The sequence below is a fragment of the Sciurus vulgaris genome (assembly GCF_902686455.1).
Source record: "Sciurus vulgaris genome assembly, chromosome: 11".
In the NCBI taxonomy this organism is placed as follows: domain Eukaryota; kingdom Metazoa; phylum Chordata; class Mammalia; order Rodentia; family Sciuridae; genus Sciurus; species Sciurus vulgaris.
In genome coordinates this window covers 16764359-16781852 of record NC_136472.1, presented here as the reverse complement: position 1 = coordinate 16781852, position 17494 = coordinate 16764359, and the positions used below count along the sequence as shown (strand labels likewise).

General features: G+C 47.5%; 1 protein-coding gene across 2 annotated transcripts; it reads right to left on the bottom strand.

Annotated features, from left to right (window-relative positions):
- Positions 1-25: 25 nt before the first annotated feature.
- UBE2L6 (ubiquitin conjugating enzyme E2 L6) lies at positions 26-12354 on the bottom strand. 2 transcript variants are annotated; one of them, XR_013757577.1, is made up of 5 exons: positions 12130-12354; positions 7864-7959; positions 3289-3475; positions 159-2001; positions 26-46 (listed from the first exon to the last, which is right to left on the bottom strand). XR_013757577.1 is itself a non-coding variant. In XM_079102608.1 (4 exons), the coding sequence occupies exons 1-4, from the start codon at positions 11669-11671 to the stop codon at positions 1850-1852; spliced, it is 462 nt and encodes a 153-aa protein (XP_078958734.1). In that variant the 5' UTR covers positions 11672-12022; the 3' UTR covers positions 159-1849. The 2 variants fall into 2 exon arrangements, 1 of the variants encoding a protein (XP_078958734.1); XM_079102608.1 differs by lacking the exons at positions 26-46; positions 12130-12354 and adding an exon at positions 11645-12022.
- Positions 12355-17494: the final 5140 nt, after the last annotated feature.

Genomic DNA, 17494 nt, shown 5'->3' with positions numbered 1-17494 from the left:
AGCAGTGGCACCAGCCTTAACTGCATTAAAAATACTTTCATGGGGACTGGGGAGATAGCTCAACTGGTAGAGTGCTTGCCTAGCAAGCACAAGGCCCTGAGTTCGATCCCCAGTACCACCAAAAAAATAAATAAAAAATAAAAATACTTTCATAAAACCCAGTCTCCTCCCCTCTGCTCTCTGGACTCTGCCACATGAGTGCTCAATAAGTGGCAGCCAAAAATAAATAACCGCTGCTGGTGGCACTTTTCTCTTCTGCTCTTTCCACCCTTTTCCCCAAATTGGGGAACAGCAGGGTAGGAGATTGAAGTTTCTTGAGAAATCATCCCCAAACGGGGCTGGTGGCGTCTGGGGTGACTCTATGGAGATAACCCACATTCTGTCCCTGGAATGTCAGTAGTTTTCTAGGAGTTTAGGACAATGGCAACTGGAAAGTTCTTCCTGCAATTTCAGTCAATCACTCCAACTGTGGTTGACGCTTCGGTTTGTTTTCGCTGTTCCGTCCTCATCACAATGAACCCAGAGCTGGTTACCATTTCCTGCTAACAATCCAGTCTGGCTTTATCAGTCACTGGGGCATGTTTGCTCAAAAACAAACAGACAACAACAACCAGAAGCTCCCAAAACACAAACAACAAAAATAAACAAGCAACAACCACAAAATCTCAGCCGGGCTGGCACTGCTGCAAGAAGTGTGGACCGCACCCTGAGTAGCACAGTGGACCCCTGCAGTCCACTGAGGTGCTCTGTGCTTGGTGCCTCATCTATAAAATGTGGGTATTTTCTCTGTGCACTTTATTGAAGCACCCCCTAGCCACAGATGGCCTATTCTCTCATGGCCAGCACTGCTTATATTTGGGGAATATCCATGGGAAATAGGGTACCACCTTTATTATTATATTAGTTTATTATAATCATGCAAAATAGTGGGGTTCATTATATTTGTACGCGAATACAACAGTTTGATCAATTTCATTGCCCAGTATCCCCCTTTCCCTCTCCTCTCTCTCTCCCCTATTTTACTGGTCTCCCTTCTACTTTCATGAAATCCCCCATCCTTTTCCTTTTTGTCTCTCTAGCTTCCACATAGGACAGAAAACACAACAGGGTCAGATGGTTAGATGGCAGCTAAGTCCCAGCCCTCTCTCCTGGTGAAAGCCCCTTGCCTGGCTGAAGACTTGGCCTAATGCCACAATTCAGGTGTGGCCAGGCCAGCATGTGGGTCCTGTGATTCCCCCTGGATGGTGGAGGGCACATAGCTCACAGCCTGAGTTTCCTCCCAGGAACTGGCAACCTGGCAGGATAGCAAATAGTTTTGAAACCTGTAGTCAGATTTCTGGGATGGAGGACAGATTTTTCATTTTGTGATTCATTAGTGGGAAAATAAAGGGCTCAGCATCTAGATCTGGACACACCTATCAGTAGTTGGGCTGATTTCAATCAGTTAGTAAATATGACATCCTCCCTGGGCCCTGCCTCCCACCCTGTCTCCCTCTGCCCCCACCCCTCAGTGCCTGAGTCCTGGGGGGTTTCTGGCTTCCTACCAGCTGGCCTGGAAGATGACCTGCCTCTCTAAGGTGGAGAGCTGGAGAACTGGCCTGTAATTCAGTAAACCTGAACTCTGCCGGCTCTGAGGGAGACGAAGGGTGTAGGAAAGGCACAGCTGTGGCTAGGTGAACTGGGAACGAGTCCATATGGCATGCACATGTCTGCAGCCCCACCCCACCCACCCCATGTACAGACTCCTGTGCAGCAGCCAAGAAGGAAAACAGGAGCAAGAAGGGCCCTCCAAGGAGCTATGTCCTTCCATCAGCAAAGGATCCAAGACAACGAGAGGTCAGACCCAGAATTAGGAAGGCCGGTTCTCGCCAAATTGGAGGGTGAACTCTTCAGCCTTCTTCCTGAACAGCTCCGGGTCCTGTATCAGCAAGTCCGCGAGTTCCAGCCGCAGGGGCTCCTGGAGATTCGGTTTATTCACCAGTATGTTGAGGGCCTCCAAAACTGGGAAGAGAGGCCAGATCAGAACAGCAGGGTAGAGGTGGGGGTGGGAATCCTGGAAGGAGGATCCCCTAAACCACCTCTGAGGAGACCCCCAGGGAGATCCCATCTCTTAGGATGATTCTACAACCAAAACCAATTCTGGATAATACCCAGACACCCTGGCTCAGTGGGTCAATGGTTCTCAGTCACGAGCTTCTCAAGAGATATGGGGCTCCTGGGTTTCATTCCCACTTCAACAAGAACCACTCTGGTTTTATCTGTTACATTGGGATTCCAAATAAACTTGTATTGGGGGAAGAGAGTTTTAAGGCTAAAGACTGAGAACTAGTGCTACTTCGTGGCTTTTACTATTCCATAGATACTTTTGGGAACCCAGGGAAGGTGGCAGGCCATCTCCCCTAAGCACATGCACAAATGCATATGCACAAACATGCAGTTCCAAGTGAACAGTACTTCACAGACCCCCTGAATCTCATCCGGGGTCCCCTCCCCTGATGGCCCCACCACCCCCAGGATCTTTGTTTCCTCGGCTTAAGTATTCCTGTGCTTACTCAGACACAGGATGGAACATTGATGAAGACCATAGGGCTCTAGAGCCAACCATGTGTGCTAATCCAAATTTAATTTAATTAAAATTAAAACTTAAAGTTAAGAACCCAGTTGCATTAGCTGTATGTGGAGAGTGACTACCGTATTGGGCAGCAGAGCCACAGAACATTTTCAGCACTGCAGGAAGTTCTGTTGGACCACGCTGTGAGCCAGGCTCTGCCCCTGGCCAGCCTGGGCACCTGCTTCACCTCTTGGATGCCTCAGTGTCTCTGTCTGTGCATTGGGTTCAAGGTGGCCCTCCTTAGAGCATGGCTGCTGTGATTAAATGAAGTTGGCAGGCAATGCTCCTGGCACAGTCCTAAACGGGCTCCATTAAGTGATGGGCAGTATCATTACCAGGCCATTGTCCCTTCCATTGTCATTTAGGGCACTGAGTCCCAGAAAAGCACAGAGGTTTCCCCAAAGGTCATGGATGGAGCAGTAGGTTTTCTTATCCCAGGCCCTTCCCTCTTTCTCATGAACCATGGCCAAGTGTGTCTGTCTCACCTGCCCAAGATATAGCAACAGAAGCAGGAACAGGTAAGCAGGCTCAGAATCTCAGGAAACTCCCTTATATCCTACATCAGGTTCAACTGATGCTCACATTTTTCTCTCCCCTCTTTTAGGCTTTTCCAACTTAAGTCCCCTAACCTCCACCCAGATCAGTCAGTCCCTCCACTGGGCAAGGCCCAGCCCCACCTTGGCAAGTCTTGATGTAAGGATTCCAGTTCTCCTTGCTGAGGAGGGGCAGGCAAACCTGTCCACTCTCATTCACATTGGGGTGATAGATCCTGGTGGTGAATTTCACCGTGGGAGGCTTGAATGGATACTCCTTGGAGAAGTCGATGCGCAGATTGAAGGCCTTGAGGTTGTAGGGAGGTTGGTCCTGTGCAGAGAGAGGAGGTTGGGCTCTGAAGCAGAGCTGCTCTGGGAAGATCACCTTCCTCCAGGGTCTTGGACTGGCCTTTCTGCCCCTGTCCCCATTTTAGGGCCCCAGGCATCCTCTGCTCCCAGGAAGAATCAAGAGCAAGGATAACAGAAGCTCCTGAATTCATCTGGCAACATTGCCACAGATCAGAGGAAGGGCAGAATCACAAAAGGACAATAGAGTCAGAAAAATATGACCCTGTTTTTATCTGTCTGAACAAGATTGAGCCATTTCCCATATCTGGGTCTCAGTTTCCTCCCTTGAAAGAAGGATGAAGTTTGACTAGGTGAGCTATGGGGACCATCTCAGTTTTGTGGTCTTTGTGGAACGATGGCAGAGGACAGACCATCCTCTTTCCGAGAGTGGTTAGCAAGTAGAAGAGAATGTCGTCGTGGGGGGTGAGTGGTGGAATGGAGAGAATGAAGAAAGGCTAAGAACTCAGAGGCTTGGGGGCGAAAAAAGTAAAAGGCACAGCAATGTCTCACAAAATCGGGAAGAGAGTAGGCCCAGCAATCCCACTTCTGGGCCTATTCTCCAAAGAACTGAAGGTAGGGACATGAACAGGTATTATACACCCATGTTCAGAGCAGCATTATTCACAACAACTGAAAGATGGAAGCAAACCCAGTATCCACCAACGGATGAATCAACAAAATGTAGCATGTTTAAACAAGGGAACATTATTCAGCCTTACAAAGGAATGAAATTCTAGTGCTTGCTACAATATGGATGAACCTTGAAGACACTGTGCTAAGTGAAAAGCTAAGTGAAATAAGCTACACAAAAAGTAACAGATAAAGCCAGGCCTGGTGGCGCACCTCTGTAATCCCAGTGGCTCCAGAGACTGAGGAAGGAGGATCGGTAGTTCAAAGCCAGACTCAGCAATTTATCGAGATCTTAAGCAACTCAGCAAGACCCTGTCTCTACATAAAATATAAAAAGGGCTGGGGATGTGGCTCTGGGGTTAAGCACCCTTGGGTTCAATCCCTGGTACCAAAACAAAAAAGAAAAAGAAAAGAAAGGAAACATATTGTATTATGCCACTTATGTGAGGGACGTAGAACAGTCATTCATAGAAAAAGTAGAAAAATGATTAGCAGGTGCTGGGAGGAGGAGGAGGAGGAAAGGAGGAGGCACTGTTGAATGGATGCAGAGTTTCCATATGATGGATGAAGAGTTCTAGAGATGGGAAGTGGCATTGATTGAGCACCAATACAAATGTACTTAATACCACTGAATTGTATCCCTCCTCCCAGGTACCGGGGACTGAACTCAGGGGTGCTTTACCACTGAGTTACATCCCCTGATCCCCTGTCCTTTCTATTTTTATTTTTTTAATTCTGTGACAGGGTCTCACCAAGTTGCCCAGGTTGCCGTCCTGCTGCCACAGCCTCCTGAGTTGCTGGGATTACAGTTGTGCGCCATTGTGCTCAGCTGAACAACATCTTTAAAAATGAAGCCAAGTGTAATCCTAGCAATTCAGGAGGCTGTAATCCTGTAATCCGAGCAACTCAGGAGGCTGAGGCAGGAGGATTGCAAGTTTGAGGCCATCCTGGGCAACACTGTCTCAAAATAAAAAAATTTAAAAAAAAGTGGTTGAGACAGTAAAGTTTGTTCATATGTATTTTACCATGATTTTTTTTTTTTTTTTTTTTAAGTACCAACTCAAGGATTGCAGTTCTCAAGAGACTGGGAACTTCCAGAAGCCAGTAGAAGGTCCTCCAGGTTACAAGTAACCTGAAGACTTTCTTGAGCACCTGCTCTGTGCTGCCTCTGATAAGGGTTGGCATACAGAAGAGCGTAGGGGTTACGTGGACTCTGGAGCTACCTACCTGGTTGTGAATTGTGGCTCTGCCACTTATAATCACACTTATGTGTGATTTTGGGTAAGTAATTAGCCTCTCTGTGCTTCTATAGGGGGACAACAGTAGACGTCTCCATAAGGTTTAGATGAGGATGAAATGAGTTAATTTATGTCAAACAAACAAACAAAAAAACCACTTAGAACAAAGCTGGGCATAGTGGAGTAAACCTGTAACTCCAGCGACTTGAGAGGCCAGGGCAGAAGGATCACAAGTTCGAGGCAGCCTCAGCAACTTAGCAAGAGCTTGTCTCAAAAGTTTAAAAGGGGGCTGGGGAGATAGCTCAGTTGGTAGAGTACTTGCCTTGCAAGCACAAGGCCCTGGGTTCAATCCCCAGCACCGCAAAAAGAAAAAAAAAAAAAAAAAAGGAGTTAAAAAGGGCAGGGGATGTAGCTCAGTAAAACACCCCTAGCTTCAATCCTCTGTACCAAATAGATAAATAAATAAAAATTAAAACGTAGAGTAGAACCTGGCACATGGCAAGCACTACGTATGTGTCAGCCATTAGGACCCACAGGAAAACCCACAACTACCAGCACCTGCATTCTCAAATAGTGAATGTCAAGTTCAGCGCAAGTGCACGGTGGTGGTGCTGGGAGACCAGCTCTGTCGACTCTCCATCTCCTCACATGACTGCTGTTCTGTACCCTTAGAAGGAAGAAACCCCAGGACCTTTGTGATCCCAGCACGGAGGCCTTTGGGCTGGTTCCAAAGCTCCAAATCCTTTGACCCTTCATTTGAAAGCAAAGGGCAAAGTCAGCCAGAATGACAAGTGTGCCTAAGCAGAGTCGAGGGTGGTTCTTGTTTTGTTTTGTTTTTAGTGCTGGGAGTGGAGCTCAGGGCCTTGTGCAGGCCAGGCGAGCCCTTTACCACTCAGCTGCAAACCCAGCCCAGAGTCAGGATTTTAGCAGAGCTCCTCTTTAACGGAAGGTGAACTGGAAACCACAGTGGCCATGGGTGTACTGAGGTGACATGAAGCAACTGCTGGGCAGATAAAGAAAATGCCCAGCTTTTATGGTGTTGATAATGAGAAAAGGCCTTGTGAGGCAGAGATAAGGCCCAGGGCAGGGTCTCAGAGCAGGATGGGGCATCTGTGTATCCTGTCTGTGGGGCCTTCTTGCGGGGTCTCCTTGCTGGGCCTCCCAGGTCTTCAGAGAGGACAGAAGTTGCAGAGAGATGGAGCTGAGAGCTCCATCACCTGTCCCAGCTCTGCCACAAGCTTGCTGTACGACTCTGACCTTCTGCAAGACTCAGTTTCCTCATCTGTGCAATGAAGTTGGACAAGACAAAGGATTTCAAATTGCCTTACACTTAGCTGAGGACTACTGACCTCCAAGTTCTGGGTTAAATGAAACATCTTGCTATTTTAATATTCTAAAGGACTTTGAGCAATACAAAGCTCAAATGTCATAATTTTTATTTTCAAGTAACCAAAGGTGTGTAGATGAATTTCTCAGTGAGAATGTCTTCAGTACTAACAATTAGATGACAAAATTGGGGTCTCATAGTCTGCTAGATTCTTGGGAATATTTCTTGCAAAGGGAGATTTTATCAAGATGCCACCAAATAATGAACAGAGAAAAAGGAGAATGGTAGAGACAAGTGATCTACTGAAATAAGATCTTCAAAAGAAAACAGAATACATTTTAGTTTTGCGAAGCAGATTCTAAACAACTCAGAAACTTGGAAGTTCATTCCTACCCTTGACAAAGGTCTAAGATTGATCTCTCTCATTTTTTTTTTTTTTTTTCAAACCAGGAATTCAATCCAAGGGTGCTTAACCACTGAGCCACTTCTCCCGCCCTTTTTCTTTTCTTGTTTTTTTTTTTTTTTTTTTTTTTTTTTTTTTTGTTTGTTCTTTTGCTTTTGAGGCAGGGTCTCACTAGGTTGCTTAGGGCCTTACAAAGTTGCTGAGGCTGGTTTTGAACTTGTGATTCTCCTTTCTCAGCCTCCCAAATTGCTGGGATTACAGGTGTGCACCACCACACCCAGGTTTCTTTTCTTTTTTTAATTTTTTTTATTTTTTTGGTTGTTGTTTCTGTACTGGGAATGGAACTCAGGGCCTTGTGCAAGGTAGGCAAGCATCCTACCAACTGAGCTATATTGCCAGCCCCGCTCCTTTTCTTTTAAGATAGGGTGTTACTATGTTGCCAGGACCAGCACCTGGGACTACAGAGGCATGTCACTGCCCAGCTTTCTCCTTCTTTTTGATGCTGTTTGTCTGAAGCTGAAGCTTCTGGGGTGGACATGGTGGCTACTGGCCTGAGGACGTGGTCTCTAGTAAGTCCCAAAGTCTTTTGGTATCTTCATCAGTCTGCCTGCACCTCAGAGCAACCAATCCAGGGAGAGACGCCCTCCACCAGTGATAACTCCAGGACCAGGGCCCCAAGGCAGGGGCAAGTCCCGCCTCGTCCTAACCCTCCCTGCCCAGGCCCCGGCCCACGGGACCCCACATCCAAAGCCATGATCCCCACGGACACTCACAGGCAGGAGGAGCGCGTGCCACACCAGGACGTTGGCATCTTCGCAGTGCAGGTCCTGCAGGTAAGGGGGAAGCTCCTGCTGCAGATCCTCCAGCTCCTGGAAGGGGCACGCTGAGCGGTCAGTGGGTCTAGTTCTTACTACCTCAGCCCCCGGCCCCTGCCCCAGGAGCAAGCCACGACAGGACATCCCAAGTCCAAACAGGACATCCTAGGAGCAGAACCCGACAAAGCGAAAGCTCCCGCTTACTGAGCACGTAGCATGTGTGCGACACGGCAGTATGTGATTTAAAACATCTGATCTTGGCCTCACCACGACTCCGTGGGTACTAGACATAAGAAGATGGTGATCACTTCTTCCAGGTATTAAAACTTGGGAGCAAATGTCTTAGGAACCTTTATTTCCTGAAAGCCAGGTACTTGACCCTATCCCTGACCACCTTTCCTAGAAAGTTCTAATTCCCTCCCTCCCTTCCTTCCAAAAACATCCACCAAGTGTCCAGCATGAACACATGGCCCTCGGCAGGGTGGGTAGCAAACATGATCCCGTCCCTTCCCATTCCACCAGACCAGGACTAGGGAAGGGAAGTGACATCAAACCGACCATAGCAAAGGAGAATCCATACCAAGCAGGGTAACAAGGGGACAGGGAGTGACTCACCTTTCCAGAAACGCGACACACACACCTGACATCCCTGAATTCTCCCAACAGCGATTTACTGAGCATCCTCTGCTGACCTTTGAGTAAGAGGGGGCTCAGCCCTCAGGAACTTCTTTGCAGTAATGGAGCAAGTGTGATTTATGCGATTATGTGAATGACGTAGGTGGATTGGTAATGGGGAAGATGGGAGGAAGGAGCAAGAGGCTCCACAGAGGGTGCACACTGTGAGCAGGGCTGTGCAGAATAGACAGGGGTCCGCCTTACGGAGGAGGGGGCGCACCAAGGCAGAGGGCCCAGACCAGGTAGATGTGGAGAGGTGTTCCATGGACGGCTAATAGTTACCACAGGAAAAGGCTGCTTGGTCAAGTACATTTGGGAAAACTAAGCTAAACCGATTCCTTCACTGCAGGACTTCTCAGAGCCTTTGGGATGCTATGGTGTGTTGCGACTCTTCGAATGGGAGCCCCAGCATGCCCCACTTCTCAAACGGAACTGTCCAGCCCTTCTTGGGATCCACCCCATGGGACTACAGATCTTTTTATTTGGGGAAATGGGATAAAAATATTCAAGGGCAGGTCATATTCCACTGGAACGATGAATGGGTGGTTCTCCAATAGGGGTGATTTTACCTACCAGGGGAAATCAGGAATGCCTAGAAACATTTTCCATTTTCACAAACTGCTACTACAATTTAGTGGGTAAAATCAGAGGTATTGATAAACATTCTGAGAATTATCTGGGGGTGCTGGGGTGCTAGGGGTGTAGTTCGATGGCAGAGAGCTTGCCTAGCAGGTGCAAGACCCTGAGTTCAACACCCAGCACTTAAAAAAGAAATTACTGGGTCCCAATGTCAATAGTGACAAGGTTGAGAAATCCTTGTGTAAAGAAAGGCAGAGAGGAAGCCCCAAACCCAGACCACAGTTAAGGAGGGGTCCTCTACCACTACAGACCATCTGAACATTCTCTCCCCATGCCCAACACAAAGACACATCCTCCCCCTCTCTTATCTCTCACTTTTATTCCATCTCTGTCCATATCAACAAACTGCTTCTTGTGTTTTCCACCCAGATTCCATGATTCCCAGATTCCCTCATTTATCTGTTACCCCAGACTATGGGTACACTATTACTACTGTAAATCCTGCTCCTATAAATCCTGCTTTCAGTATTGTCTGACTCTTTGGCAAGAACGAAGCCTAAGGTTAAACAGACAAGATTTGCAGTGGGAATTTCAGTACCTTACTAAACTGGGAACACATAGACTTTGTCTCTTTTAGGTGAGTTCCGTCAAGAATTTTCCAAAGCCCTGGGATGTTGAAACTCAAGCCAGGACATGGCTCTTTCCCAAGACCTGTTGGGAAATCACCTAACTCAGAGGAACAGAAAACGAAAGTAGAGAAGCCACTGAAAAAGTCTGCTGATTTCCCCCCCAATTTTCTACTGTAAACATGTATTTTTAACAGAATATTTTTAAAAGATGTTACATGCAAATAAAATGAAACTTGGCCATATGTACGAAAGAAAGGGAGAGAGAGAAGCTGCTAGTTGAAGACCGGTGAGCCTGGGCTCCAAGCCTAGTTCCCTCATTCATTACTGAATGATCCTGAACAGCTGAGTTATTTTTCTCTCAGCCTCAATTTCCTCATCTGTAAAATGGGGTACATTACTAGGTGCAGTAGCACACAGCTGTACTCCTAACTACTCAGAAGGCCAAGATAAGAGGATCACAAGTTTGAGACCAGCCTCAACAACTTAGTGAGACCCTGTCTCAAAATACAAATATACAAGACTGGAAATGTAGTTCAGTGGTAAAGTACCCCTGGGTTCAATCCCCAGTACTGAAAAAAAAAGGGGGGGGGGGGGCATTATTTATCTCACAGAGCTGCTAGGAGAATTAGAAGAAATAACTGACTACCGTCTGAGTTAAACCGCGGAGTCCCTAAGAGTGCCAGTGCCACAAATACCAGCTCTGGTTTTCTCCCCACTTGGCAGGCAAGACCCTCTGCTCCATTTCACTGCCAGCCTCCAGATTTCCGTTCTTCTGGGCTGAGCCTCCTCTGGGTGTACAGCCAGACACTTCCCAGCCTCTGAGAAGAAAATGCCCTCTGGCCCTGGAGTTTGTAGCGAGGAGGGGCACTTCCGGGAGCACCAAAGCCCGGAGGGGAGGGCGCCAGGCCCACCTCCCCAGGACTGTTCTTCCTCCCCCTCTCTCTCCAATCCGGGCCAAACACCCTGGATTTTCCCACCTCCCTGGGAAAAACCGTTCCCTCCCCATCTTTCCAGATCTTACGTCAACTTGTGTCCCTGATAGGAATGAAAGTACAACGGGATAGGATTTTTGTTCGTCGCTGCCCAGCTACCTCTTAGCACAGAGCCAGCACATCACAGGCATTTGACATTTGTAGAAAGAACGCAACCAGGCCACCTACTCCAGGAGGCCTTCCCGGGTCGCCTCCGAATCATCTCCTCCAAAGAACTCATACACACCACACACACACACACACACACACACACCCTAAGCAGCATTCCCGGGTCGCCTCCGAATCGTCTCCTCCAGAGAACTCATACACACCACACACACACACACACACACACACCCACACACCCACACACACACACACACACCCTAAGCAGCATTCCCTTCTTTTCGGAACTCTGGTAATGCAGATGTCAAATTATGGAATGGAATGGATCATGAGTTAGTGGAAAGCAAGGACTTTGCCCTGGTTATCGCTGTTCGTAAACCACCCCACAGCCACAGCAGCCGAGCGCCTGGCACCGAGAGCCCTTTCTGCATCCAGATGCACACAGTTGTTACTACAAGTTTCCAGGAAAAGTGAAACTGAAACCAGTTTGAGGGGAACTGGCTCATCGTCACCCCCAGCACAGCTCAGGGAGCTAGTGACATTCCCACCTCATATGCTCCCTCCCCACCCCAACCCCAACTCCAGCTCCCGACCCTCCGGCAGACCCTCTCCTCTAGCCAAGGGGCGGGAAAGCCAGGGATTCGGCCAGCGCGGGCACCCAGACCAAGCAAATAAATAAAACGCAGGATGAGCGGCGGAGGGGATGGGCGAGCGGGGAACCGAGCGCGCCGAGCACGGCGTCATCCTAAAGGCCGTTACCTTCGCCACTCGCTTGCAGGCTGTCATCTCGGGACGGAATCTGGGGCACCCGCGGATGCTGGCCGGGTCGCGGGCTCGCCCGAGGACACCGTGCGCTCCGCCCCCAGGACCACACCCCGCAGCCCCGCCCACGCTCCGCTCCACCTGCGCCGACTCGGGGCTGCTCCCACCCGCTCCGCAGCGACGCGGAGGGAGAGGGAGAGGGGACGCTCCGGCCGCGGCCCCGCCCCGGCGCGGTGGTCTCGGAGCCCAGGATCTCGAGCAGTCTGGAGACCAGATAGGCCGGCCTTGGACGCGCGGCGCTGCGGGGCCCCTGCGCCCCGCCGGGGGGCGCTGTCTCCGGGTCCGTGACCGCGCGGGACCACTGGACCCGGGAGTGGGCCTATCCCGGTTCCTGTTCCAGCCGGCCGCCGCGCCGTGGCTTCTCCAGTTTCCATCAGCCCCCTTCCCGCCACCCCAAACGCACACTCGCTCGAAAAAAATACCGGCTGCTTGCTGTGCAAACGTTTCTCCTCGACGGGTCGCTTGTTGGCCTCTACCATCGGACCGCCACCCTAAGTCCCTCCTCCAGCAAGAGTCCCAGAGTCCCTTGGCAAGTCCCTTGCCCTCTGTGCACCAAGCACCCCATTCTAAAACTAGGTAGGGGCGGTATAGACTATATTCCCTCCTAGGATCGCTCCTTTGGCGCTTGGGATCCTTTGTGCTGTCCAGTCTTTGGCGGTGAAACTGCAACGTTTCTTCCAGGTTGCTTGTTCGGGACACCGCAAGAGGGCGCGGTTGGGGATTAGTTTGGTCAACTATTCTGTCCTTTACTAGACTTAGTATGTAGTAAACGCCTGTTATAAGCTGATTTGGGAAACAGTTGGGTAGAAGAAACCCCAAGACAAGAAACAGTATCTCGGGAAGATCGTTCCTTGCAATGATGAACTAGCTAGGAGCCCACACCCTCTTCCTCACCCACACCCCCTTCAACCCAGAAATCAGCTAGTACCTCACATCGTTTTTTATCTTAGACCCATACGACTTCTCTGCCAAGGTGTAGGATGTATTGGCACAACGATTCTGTTGAATTCAATCAACTTTAATTGGACACTTTCTATATGCTAGTAATGTGAGTGCAATTCCTTAGCAGAGGCAGATGAGGGAATCCAGGCATGTGATCACAGGGCTGGTCAACAGTCTCAATTAACAAGGGCTTCCTACTGAGTTTCAGGCAGTGCCAGGAAGGGAACATGGGGTCCCTGGCCCCAGAGGAGAGAATGCAGCCTCTGCATTTTTAATGATGCTGATACAAAGAATCACCTGGTACGGAGAGCCTGGAGAAGGGTCAGGTGATCCCACCCTAGACAGGGGCAGAGTTTTCTAGAAGGGAGAAAATTCCAAGTGACTTGTGGAGCATGATGAGTCAGCTAGAGTAAGAACACTGGGGGAGGCGTTGCAAGAAGAGAGAAGAGTGTGGGCAAAGGGGAGGTGGAGGTGGGCCCCAGGCTGAAGGGCTTCGCAGTGTGGCGCTCAGCTCTCTGTCTAAACTTCTCAGTCCTGCTCCCTCTCCTGACAGAAGCCCTGCATCCCCAGACTGAATTCAACCTGCCCTTTACTTGCTTGTTGCAGGACTTTGGACAAGAGAGGGAACAGTGACAACAATGAGTACAACAGTGACCATGTCTATTCAGTATTTCAGGACGTGTCAGCTCACTCAGTCTGCTGTAACAAAACACCACAGGCCAGCTTTGACTTGGGCAAAGTGGCATGCATGTGTGAGTCCTTGCTCTTTTTTCCTTTTTCCTTTTTTGTGGTGCTGGGAATCAAACCCAGGACCTTGTACATGCTAGGCAAGTGCTCTATCACTGAGCCACGCCCAGCCCTTTTTATTTTTTTATGTTGAGATAGGGTCTGTATAATTCCCCAGGCTGGCCTCGAACTCACAATCCTCCTGCCTCAATACCCTCCCCCACCCCCACTGTCACTGGGATTACAGGTGTGCACCATTGTGCACTCCTTCCTTGACTGTTTTTAAGATGGGCTCTAAGGTGTCCTCCAGTTCTGTCTCTGGGCTTCCTCCAACTCAGACAGAGCTGCCAATGACTAGTTCCATGATTAGTGAGTGAATTAAATCCTTAACTTGTGTCTGTATTGTACCTGAGTCAGGATTTTACCTTTGACTAAATCTTATCTTTGAACAGTTATAGACTAGCCTGGAAAAAAGCTTAAGAAATAGGTGAGTGTTTGTTTTGATGGTACTGGGGATTGAACCCAGTGCCTCGAGAGCATGCTGAGCATACACTTTACCACTGAGCTACACACCCATCCCCGGTGAGAGCGATTTAACAGTTTGGAAAGGGAAACTGGTGTCTTAGGAATGAGTAGGAAAGAGACCTACTGTCACCAATTCATATGAAGCCGGGTGTACTGGTGAACTAAGTAACTCAGGAGGCTGAGGCAGGAGTATCACAAATTCAAGACCAGCCTCAGAAACTTAGTGAGTCCCTCAGCAACTTAGTAAGGCCCAGTCTCAAGATAAAAAATAAAAAGCACTGGGGATGTATCTCAGTGGTAAAGCACCCTTGGATTCACTCCCCAGTAACCACGCCCTCCCGAATTTGATAATTTTTCTCCATTTTTTGTTTTTTTTTATAAATGTTTTTAAAAGTTTACTTTTAATTAACACATAGCAATTATACATATTTATGACATGCAGTATGATAATTCAAACGTATACAATATGTAATGATCGAATCTGAATAATTAGCATTTCTGCTACCTTAAAAATTTACCAGTTCTGGGGCTGGAGTTGGTATAGTGGTATAGTGCTTGCCTGGCATATGGGAGGCCCTGGGTTCGGTACTCAGCACCACATATAAATAATTGAAATAAAAGACGCATTGACAACTAAAAAGAGTTTTTTAAAAATTTATCAATTCTTTGTGTTCTATGAACTCTTCTCTTTTAATAAGTTGCTACATAAACTATAGTCACCCTACTGGGTTATAGAACACCTGGAATTTATTCCTCTTATCTAATTGTATTTTCACACCTGTTATCAGCCTATCTTTATTTCTTCTCCCTGCTACCCTTCCTATCCCCTAGTGATCATTATTCTACTTTCTACATCTGAGATCAAACTTCTTAGCTTTCACTTATGACTAAGAATATGCAGTATTTGTCTTTCTGTGCCTGACATTTCACTTAACATGTCCTCCAGTCACACAGTAAATTTGGAATCGAAGTTTTTAAATAAAATAACTATCCATTTGAAACTATAGGCAAAAACAACGCCTTTAAAGAAAATTAATTAAAATGAGAGAAATAAAAATAGGAAGTATAATCTAGTGATTAAGTATGTGAGATTGAAGGTCAACCGGGTCTGAATTTAAAACTCCAACATTTGGGACAAATTGATCAATCTCTTTAAGCATTAGTTTATCTGTTGGATGGAGATAATGATACCTTGTTTCCAAAGTCACTGGGGGGACTGCATGAGATTTGAATATTAAAAAAAAAAAAAACTTTAACCCAGGCCTGGTCTCCAGTAAGAACTCATAACAAATGTGGATCGTGATAACATAATAATCAGCATTATTTTTTCATTTGAGCAGCCAGGGATTCGAACCACCGTTCTTGCACATGCTAGGCAAGCGCTCTCCAGAAGGAGCTATTTCTTCAGCTCCAATAATCAGCATTATCACTGTCCTCATTGGGATCATCTAATCCAGGGTCTTCCAAGCTCAGAATGAACCCACCAAAGCATTTTGGATGATATTTTGTTTTATTTTGTTTTACAGTATTGGGAATTGAACCCAGGAGCACTCTACCACTGAGCACTCTACCCTGTCTTTTTAAAATTTTATTTTGAGACAAAAATCTCACTAAATTGCTCAGGCTGGCCTCCAATTCACAATCCTCTTGTCTCAGCCTCTAAATTGCTGGGGTCACAGGTGCCTGCCACTGTACCTTTTTCTTCAGTACTGAGTAAGTGAAAATCAGGCTGGCAGGGTAGATCAGTGGTAGAGTGTTTCCCAGCATTTGTGAAAGCCCAGGGTTCAATTCCCAGCACTGCTTAAAAAAGAAAAAAATCTCAGAATGCAAAATTATTTTTCAATTTCTTTAAATCCTTCTTGATTTCTCAAGGACAAGTTGTCAGTTTAACTACTAACATCTGTTAATCTCCATTTCTAACAGGGAGGGAAGAGGCCTCAGTATACAATTAAGCAGACAGAATCAGCCAGAATTTAGTAATAGTGTTCTAATTTCATTTTGTAGTTACATTTATTCTAAGGCACTTTTTCCTTGTTGGGTCCTTTCCCTTCCTTTGTTAGAGTTTCGTTTGGTTTTGGTTTTTTGTCCTGGGGATTGAACCCAGAGTTGCTTAAGCACTGAGCCACATCCCAAGCCCTTTATTTTTTATTTTGGGAGAGAGTCTTGCTGAGTTGCTTAGGGCCTCACTAAATTGCTTGGCAGGGTTCAAACTTGCAATCCTCCTGCCTCAGTCTCCCGAGTTTCTGAGATTACAGGCATGGATCGTTCTGCTTGGCTTAGAATTTTCTTAAATTATATTTTATGATTGTGTTGTTATATAAATAAAAATAAAATCCAGTAAGGCTTGGTGGCTCATGCCTGTAATCCCAGTGACTCAGGAGCCTGAGGCAAGAAGATTGGAAGTTTGAGGCCAGCCTCCACAATTTAGCAAGACCCTGTCTCAAAGTACAAAATAAAAAGGACTGGGGGTGTAACTCAGTGGTAGAGCGCCCCTGGGTTCAGTCCCCAGTACTGCAAAAACAAAACAAATAAAAAAATAAAATAAAATCCTGGCTAGATAGATTCATTAGTATATATTCGTTACTATAATTGTATTCATTTTCTCCTAATATTTAAACAAAATAAAATCAAAGCATTTTTTCCAGGCCTCTGAAAGTGGGCTCAAGTCCCGGTGCCTGATTCATTCTACTTGGGGTGAGCGCTACTGATTTTCAATTTACGGAGATGTCAGATTTCTTTTTTTTATCTATGTATTCTGCTAAACAAAACGAGTCCATTAAACAATATAAAAGTAAATAAGAGTAGGAGGATGGTGGGTGAAAATAAGGAAAACCGAAAGTCCTTCCCTTTGCAGACCAAGAGTCTGGGCTCCCGGGACGTAACACCTGTGGAGCCGGAACCACAATTCCCGAGCCAGGCCCGCCCTGCAGCAGAGGCTGATGAGGCCTCTCAGCTCCCCCGCACATTCCTGGGAATGGGATGATCCCTCCCCACCAGCTTTGCAGCGGCTCCACAGGAACGTGGGAAATTCCTACATTACCCCATCGCCTGCTCTTGCCAAGCCCTAGGGCCAGGGAAGTTGGCTTCCCAGAGGACCCTGGGAGGAAACGACTTCAGAATTGGGTTTTTGTCTCATCAGACTCCTGCTTCCAATCCATTCAGAAAAGCCAACCCAAGGAAGGACAAAGTCCCTTTAAATCCAGGTTGGGGCACCTTGTTTAAAAAGAGGGGGAGAGCTTTGAAGAAGAGTGAATTAGCATTCTGAGGAGGGGGCTTCTGTCACCCAGGTAACCACATCCAGATCAGAGGACCCATCCTGAGGTGTAGAGAAGGGTTTTAGCACCCTCCTGCTTTTCTATTTTAACCTAATGGAGGGAAGGGAAAGTCAAGTGGCCCGGCCAGAGAGCTGGAATCCACCAGTGGGGCAGCTTCCCAGGCAGCTATCTGGATGGCAAATTGGAACGGCGATGAAAGATCAAAGTTTAGTCTTTAAAAACTCAGGCAGAGGAAGTTTTGCTTAGTCGGACCTGCTCTGTGGCCTGAAGCAGGGCCCAGAAGGGAAGCTTCCAACCAAACGAAGAGACTCAGCCTGGT

Bases quoted from the DNA above. Each gene is read 5' to 3' on its own strand.
- UBE2L6 (XM_079102608.1), bottom strand. From the start codon at position 11,671: ATGACAGCCTGCAAGCGAGTGGCGAAG. The intron at 3,476-7,863 runs GTGAGTGTCCGT...CTCTCTGCACAG, and splicing joins GGCACGCGCTCCTCCTGCCT to GACCAACCTCCCTACAACCT. The intron at 2,002-3,288 runs GTGGGGCTGGGC...CTCTCTTCCCAG, and splicing joins TTACATCAAGACTTGCCAAG to TTTTGGAGGCCCTCAACATA.